The following is a 7,291-nucleotide window of genomic DNA, read 5'->3' as shown; positions in this document are numbered from 1 at the left end:
ATCAAATATTCAAATCCTTGAGGGAGAGTCACTTGTTTTGGGGAGACAGGTAGATGAAATAGAAAGTCTTGAATTCCAGACTGAGGAACAAAAAACTTTACTCAAGCGTCTAAAAACAGAAATTGAAAATGTTGAACATGATTTACTTTACAAGTCGCTTGAACTTGAAATGTTTTATAATGAAATGCCCCCCGATCCAAAAAAACAGAAACAATTTTAGATTTAACAATGCAAAATATTTATTTAATTAGTAAGTTTGATAAAAGGTGTTGAACAATAAAAATGAACAAAATATATATAAATCTTAAAAGGTGTTGAACAATAAAAATTAACAAAATATATATAAATCTTAAGCAATATATATATATAAATGTTTATATTTTGTTAGTATAACATTAAGTTGAACGAATAACAAATACATTTCAATAAATTGAGTATTAAATATAAAATATTTGGGTGTGTTTTTTAAATTTTTTTTTTTTTTTTGGAAATTTTTTATAAATTGGGTGAGTATATTTTATTTGATTGGTTTTGTACCCGTTGCCTATATAGATAATTCCACAGTTCTAATTCATGTGGGTTCATTTTAGCTTCAGGTTCAGAACCCCTGTCTTGAACAGGTTCATCTTCTTCTTCAGCTCATTTTTCTTCCTCGTTTTTTTCCCTTATCTGTTTTAGATAATAACCCAACTCTACTTGTTCAGGAGTAATATCATTATTTTCATTACTCTCATCGCTATTGCTTAAGATAATGTTTATATTTTGGTGATAAAGTTGTGTGATGTCATCATCAGTTAAATTAAAACTAGAAATATTATTAGAAATTGAATTTACTGAAACTACGTTAGATCCTAAAAGGTGAACATATTCAACTGAAATGAGAAAAACAAAAAAAAAAAAACGAATTAATAAAATGAAATAATATATACTAAAGTAAATTAACTTGCCTTTTGTTTTGTTTAATATATTATTTCCTTGAGGAATTTTTATATCCTTCTGAAATAAATAAGTAATATGTTATCCCTAATTCATATAAAAGTTGTTGCGGTTCAACAACTCGCTACACTCTAATAGACATAATTTTCCCCCATCAGAGTCTATACCACTCAAGTCTAGTTCCTCAATTGTTATAACCTCTCTTTTACTTATCTTGGGTGGAGGTGGTAAATCTATTGTTTTTGGTAGAAGTGGATAGTAAAAAAGTTCTTCATCAATTTCTACACAGTTTATTTGAATCTTATACATATCTAGATGAGAATGTTTTTTTAACCTTTTTGAAACGTAATGACACTGGATTCTTAAAGTGAAAAGGTTCTTATAACCGAGTTTATAATATCTATCGAAACCTCTGTTTCCTGTTACAATAGTTCCGCCCTCTCTATTTTCCCTTTCAAGCAAGTCTGATTTAAACTTCTCTAACAATTCCTTTTTAAGAAAAGAATATTTTTTTTCTACACTACGCTTCTCTGTTTTATTTAAAATTTTTGACTCTTCACTTACATTATCATTATTACCATCTTCTTCATTTAGTGGTGTAAATGATTGTTTGGAGGGTGACGACAAATCATCGTACTCATCATAGATTTGGAAATTAGCTGGTTGGGGTGTTGATGATGATGATTCTGTTGCTTCTGTTGAGGATGATGATGCTTCTGTTGATGATGATGATGCTTCTGTTGTTGTTGTTTCTGTTGTTGTTGTTTCTGTTGTTGTTGTTTCTGTTGTTGTTGTTTCTGTTGTTGTTGTTTCTGTTGTTGTTGTTTCTGTTGTTGTTGTTTCTGTTGTTGTTGTTTCTGTTGTTGTTGTTGTTGTTTCTGAAATTAAATATCATAACAAAAGTTAACAAAATTCGAAAAAGGAAAAAAAGTAATTTGTGATTGTTATTGATATTGATATTTACCTTGTGGTGCTTCGTCGTCTTCATCTTTTTTTAGTTTCCTCTCTTCTGTTATGTAGCTTGCCATTGTTGTTGCTTCTGAAATTAAATAACATATAGAAAAGTAATAAAACAAAAAAAAAAAAAAAATTTTTTATTGTTATTATTGTTTTGATGTTCTTACCTTGGGAGGTTTTTAGTTTACTCTCTAACTCATCAATGTTATTTATATTCGCTAGTGAACTTTTCTTAAATAGATACAATTTCAGCTGAATATTCAAAACATCATTGTTAGGGAGTAAAATTTGAATAATTGTGGTTTCCATTGTCTCGTTGTATGTCGATAGATGTGAAGTGGGTATTACACCCATTTCCACTACTCCTATTACAGAAACTATTATTAAAAATAGTTTCATTATTTTATTATTATTCATTTTCACACACACACACACACACACACACACACACACACAATTATTAATAAAGTTTGAGTTTTTAGCTTTCACTTTCACTTTTATATGAGCAATTTGAGCTCCAATTTTCACCGTCTTGTCTTGCTTGCGATCGCTACTGAAAAAATCATAAGCGCCCCAGTGGTATTTATTTAGAATTTTCAGTATATAACTCTTATGTAAACGAATAAAGGGATGGGGCAATCATTCCTAAATATGCTGGCGAACCAGTCCAACAAACAGAAACAATATATACAAACCTTGAGTAAACATTCTTATAGCCCTCCACACGCCCTCCACAGAAAGCAGAACATTCTTATCGCCCTCCACAGAAAGCAGAACATTCTATCAGACATTGCGTGTGCGTATGTGGAAACTATTTTTGACTTTGTATACGTAGGGTGCGGCCTTTCGATGCGGGCGATTGTGTCTGGAATCTATTTTTGATGATGTGTACGTACATGAGCATGCGAGTCTGAACATAATTATAGAAACCACTTGTAATGATTGATCTTCGAAATCTTTGCGTGTGCGTATGTGGAAACTATTTTGACTTTGTAACTAGAGAATGATTTTTATACAATTCAAATGAGATGAATGTCATATGTATACGATAAACCCATGTATCTTGGGTTTACAGTATTAGAGTTATCAAAGTGGAACATGTATAATTTCCATTATCAGTATATGAAACCGAAATTTCAAGATAATATAAGATTAAATTACATGGATACAGATTCCTTCATCAATACAATTAAAACTGATGATTTTTATAGAGATATTCGGAATGATATAGAATTCAAATTTGATACATCTGGTTATTCCGAAGAAAGAGCCAACTTATATAATTTTAAAATATGCAATAAAGCGGTATTAGGTGTTTTTAAAGATGAGCTTCATGGTAGACCAATGTCAGAGTTTGTTGGTCTCCGTCCTAAGGTTTATTGTTATAAAATTGATTCTATGGACAAATCGTTTATGAAATCTAAGGGAGTAACGAGAACACCACTAGATTATCTAGATATTGAAAAATATAAAAAGGTTCTTTTCACTGAAAATCGAATGTATGGCGGCATGTCAGTTTTTAGATCTAAAAATCGTACCATAAATACTTACAAAATGACAAAAATAATTCTCGATGGTAATGATACAAAGAGAAAAGTTGAGGGTGATAAAATGTCTACACTCCCTTATCATCATAAGGGTTTAATAGAAAGGGAACTCATATCAAATGTTCAAATCCTTGAGGGAGAGTCACTTGTTTTGGGGAGACAGGTAGATGAAATAGAAAGTCTTGAATTCCAGACTGAGCAACAAAAAACATTACTCAACATCCTAAAAAAGAAATTGAAAATGTTGAACATGATTTACTTTACAAGTCGCTTGAACTTGAAATGTTTTATAATGAAATGCCCCCCGATCCCAAAAAACAGAAACAATTTTAGATTTAACAATGCAAAATATTTATTTAATTAGTAAGTTTGATAAAAGGTGTTGAACAATAAAAATGAACAAAATATATATAAATCTTAAAAGGTGTTGAACAATAAAAATTAACAAAATATATATAAATCTTAAGCAATATATATATATAAATGTTTATATTTTGTTAGTATAACATTAAGTTGAACGAATAACAAATACATTTCAATAAATTGAGTATTAAATATAAAATATTTGGGTGTGTTTTTTAAATTTTTTTTTTTTTTTGGAAATTTTTTATAAATTGGGTGAGTATATTTTATTTGATTGGTTTTGTACCCGTTGCCTATATAGATAATTCCACAGTTCTAATTCATGTGGGTTCATTTTAGCTTCAGGTTCAGAACCCCTGTCTTGAACAGGTTCATCTTCTTCTTCAGCTCATTTTTCTTCCTCGTTTTTTTCCCTTATCTGTTTTAGATAATAACCCAACTCTACTTGATCAGGAGTAATATAATTATTTTCATTACTCTCATCGCTATTGCTTAAGATAATGTTTATATTTTGGTGATAAAGTTGTGTGATGTCATCATCAGTTAAATTAAAACTAGAAATATTATTAGAAATTGAATTTACTGAAACTACGTTAGATCCTAAAAGGTGAACATATTCAACTGAAATGAGAAAAACAAAAAAAAAAAAAAACGAATTAATAAAATGAAATAATATATACTAAAGTAAATTAACTTGCCTTTTGTTTTGTTTAATATATTATTTCCTTGAGGAATTTTTATATCCTTCTGAAATAAATAAGTAATATGTTATCCCTAATTCATATAAAAGTTGTTGCGGTTCAACAACTCGCTACACTCTAATAGACATAATTTTCCCCCATCAGAGTCTATACCACTCAAGTCTAGTTCCTCAATTGTTATAACCTCTCTTTTACTTATCTTGGGTGGAGGTGGTAAATCTATTGTTTTTGGTAGAAGTGGATAGTAAAAAAGTTCTTCATCAATTTCTACACAGTTTATTTGAATCTTATACATATCTAGATGAGAATGTTTTTTTAACCTTTTTGAAACGTAATGACACTGGATTCTTAAAGTGAAAAGGTCCTTATAACCGAGTTTATAATATCTATCGAAACCTCTGTTTCCTGTTACAATAGTTCCGCCCTCTCTATTTTCCCTTTCAAGCAAGTCTGATTTAAACTTCTCTAACAATTCCTTTTTAAGAAAAGAATATTTTTTTTCTACACTACGCTTCTCTGTTTTATTTAAAATTTTTGACTCTTCACTTACATTATCATTATTACCATCTTCTTCATTTAGTGGTGTAAATGATTGTTTGGAGGGTGACGACAAATCATCGTACTCATCATAGATTTGGAAATTAGCTGGTTGGGGTGTTGATGATGATGATTCTGTTGCTTCTGTTGAGGATGATGATGCTTCTGTTGATGATGATGATGCTTCTGTTGTTGTTGTTTCTGTTGTTGTTGTTTCTGTTGTTGTTGTTTCTGTTGTTGTTGTTTCTGTTGTTGTTGTTTCTGTTGTTGTTGTTTCTGTTGTTGTTGTTTCTGTTGTTGTTGTTTCTGTTGTTGTTGTTTCTGTTGTTGTTGTTTCTGTTGTTGTTGTTTCTGTTGTTGTTGTTTCTGTTGTTGTTGTTGTTGTTGTTTCTGAAATTAAATATCATAACAAAAGTTAACAAAATTCGAAAAAGGAAAAAAAGTAATTTGTGATTGTTATTGATATTGATATTTACCTTGTGGTGCTTCGTCGTCTTCATCTTTTTTTAGTTTCCTCTCTTCTGTTATGTAGCTTGCCATTGTTGTTGCTTCTGAAATTAAATAACATATAGAAAAGTAATAAAACAAAAAAAAAAAAAAAAATTTTTTATTGTTATTATTGTTTTGATGTTCTTACCTTGGGAGGTTTTTAGTTTACTCTCTAACTCATCAATGTTATTTATATTCGCTAGTGAACTTTTCTTAAATAGATACAATTTCAGCTGAATATTCAAAACATCATTGTTAGGGAGTAAAATTTGAATAATTGTGGTTTCCATTGTCTCGTTGTATGTCGATAGATGTGAAGTGGGTATTACACCCATTTCCACTACTCCTATTACAGAAACTATTATTAAAAATAGTTTCATTATTTTATTATTATTCATTTTCACACACACACACACACACACACAATTATTAATAAAGTTTGAGTTTTTAGCTTTCACTTTCACTTTTATATGAGCAATTTGAGCTCCAATTTTCACCGTCTTGTCTTGCTTGCGATCGCTACTGAAAAAATCATAAGCGCCCCAGTGGTATTTATTTAGAATTTTCAGTATATAACTCTTATGTAAACGAATAAAGGGATGGGGCAATCATTCCTAAATATGCTGGCGAACCAGTCCAACAAACAGAAACAATATATACAAACCTTGAGTAAACATTCTTATAGCCCTCCACACGCCCTCCACAGAAAGCAGAACATTCTTATCGCCCTCCACAGAAAGCAGAACATTCTATCAGACTTTGCGTGTGCGTATGTGGAAACTATTTTTGACTTTGTATACGTAGGGTGCGGCCTTTCGATGCGGGCGATTGTGTCTGGAATCTATTTTTGAAGATGTGTACGTACATGAGCATGCGAGTCTGAACATAATTATAGAAACCACTTGTAATGATTGATCTTCGAAGTCTTTGCGTGTGCGTATGTGGAAACTATTTTGACTTTGTATACGTAGGGTGGTGGGGGATTTTGGCTGGAGACTATTTTTGAACTTGTACATAAGCTGTTACATGAGCATGCCGGTCTGAACATATTTATTTTTCTGTTGCTGAGTTGATTAGTATATGGAGTATATATTCTTTTATTTTCAATCCGAATAAGAGTTGCTCTATAAAATATTATCTTTAGATTCCCAGCTATCATATTTTTTTGAAAACCCCAACCAACGTACACGGACTTTATTCCCGTCTCTCTTTATTATTTTTTCCACTAAATATTTGTCTGGGAAACGAGTTTTTTTCAGTTCTTCTTTGTAAAATCCACCTTGTATTGGAGTACCTTCAAAGTCTTCCAACAAATATGTGGTAGGGTATGTGTTTTTCACACTTATTATTTTAAAAATTTCTGTAGTCCAATTCGGTGTATACCCCTTTTCAAACACATGTTTATATTTACTGATGCGTACATAATCTCCATTACGCAATTTCCCCACACTAAACATTTTGAGATGATTGTAGGCTGTTTTCAAAATGTGTTTTTCATTGGAAGAATTGACGTCAATTGGGGCGACCTTAATTGTTCTATGTGGTCTTTTGTTGTATATATCAATTAATTTTTTATACATATCAACCCACTTGTATGTTCCGCTAAAACTAAATTCACGCCACATAAGTTCCTTCAAACTTCTGTTGAAGCGTTCCACAATTGAAGCTTTTACAATTGAATAGGTAGAATAATGGTTTATTCTATATTGTTTCATTAACGAGTTAAATTGTTTGTTAAAAAATTCAGTTCCATCATCCGTT

General features: G+C 30.6%; 2 protein-coding genes across 6 annotated transcripts; both read right to left on the bottom strand.

Moving 5' to 3' along the window:
- Window positions 1–249: 249 nt before the first annotated feature.
- Window positions 250–2,609, bottom strand: LOC138913943 (uncharacterized). Of its 2 annotated transcripts, none has more exons than XM_070219256.1 (5): window positions 2,061–2,609; window positions 1,901–1,975; window positions 1,501–1,814; window positions 948–993; window positions 250–872 (listed from the first exon to the last, which is right to left on the bottom strand). In XM_070219256.1, exons 2-3 carry the CDS (start codon window positions 1,922–1,924, stop codon window positions 1,527–1,529), a joined length of 312 nt encoding a protein of 103 aa, XP_070075357.1. In that variant the 5' UTR covers window positions 1,925–1,975; window positions 2,061–2,609; the 3' UTR covers window positions 250–872; window positions 948–993; window positions 1,501–1,526. The 2 variants fall into 2 exon arrangements, with proteins under 2 accessions (XP_070075357.1, XP_070075356.1); XM_070219255.1 differs by having other exon boundaries at window positions 254–872; window positions 948–996; window positions 2,061–2,591.
- Window positions 2,610–3,767: 1,158 nt separating this feature from the next.
- On the bottom strand, window positions 3,768–6,278 carry LOC138913934 (uncharacterized). 4 transcript variants are annotated; one of them, XM_070219229.1, is made up of 5 exons: window positions 5,679–6,278; window positions 5,518–5,592; window positions 5,055–5,431; window positions 4,502–4,547; window positions 3,768–4,424 (listed from the first exon to the last, which is right to left on the bottom strand). In XM_070219229.1, the coding sequence occupies exons 2-3, from the start codon at window positions 5,539–5,541 to the stop codon at window positions 5,081–5,083; spliced, it is 375 nt and encodes a 124-aa protein (XP_070075330.1). In that variant the 5' UTR covers window positions 5,542–5,592; window positions 5,679–6,278; the 3' UTR covers window positions 3,768–4,424; window positions 4,502–4,547; window positions 5,055–5,080. The 4 variants fall into 4 exon arrangements, with proteins under 4 accessions (XP_070075330.1, XP_070075329.1, XP_070075328.1 ...); XM_070219228.1 differs by having other exon boundaries at window positions 4,502–4,550; window positions 5,518–5,589; window positions 5,679–6,270; XM_070219227.1 differs by having other exon boundaries at window positions 4,502–4,550; window positions 5,679–6,268.
- Between the last annotated feature and the right edge of the window lie 1,013 nt (window positions 6,279–7,291).

This window comes from Drosophila takahashii, chromosome X (assembly GCF_030179915.1).
Source record: "Drosophila takahashii strain IR98-3 E-12201 chromosome X, DtakHiC1v2, whole genome shotgun sequence".
Taxonomy (NCBI): domain Eukaryota; kingdom Metazoa; phylum Arthropoda; class Insecta; order Diptera; family Drosophilidae; genus Drosophila; species Drosophila takahashii.
The sequence above is the reverse complement of the archived record's forward strand: the minus strand, read 5'-3'. Positions and strand labels throughout refer to the sequence as shown.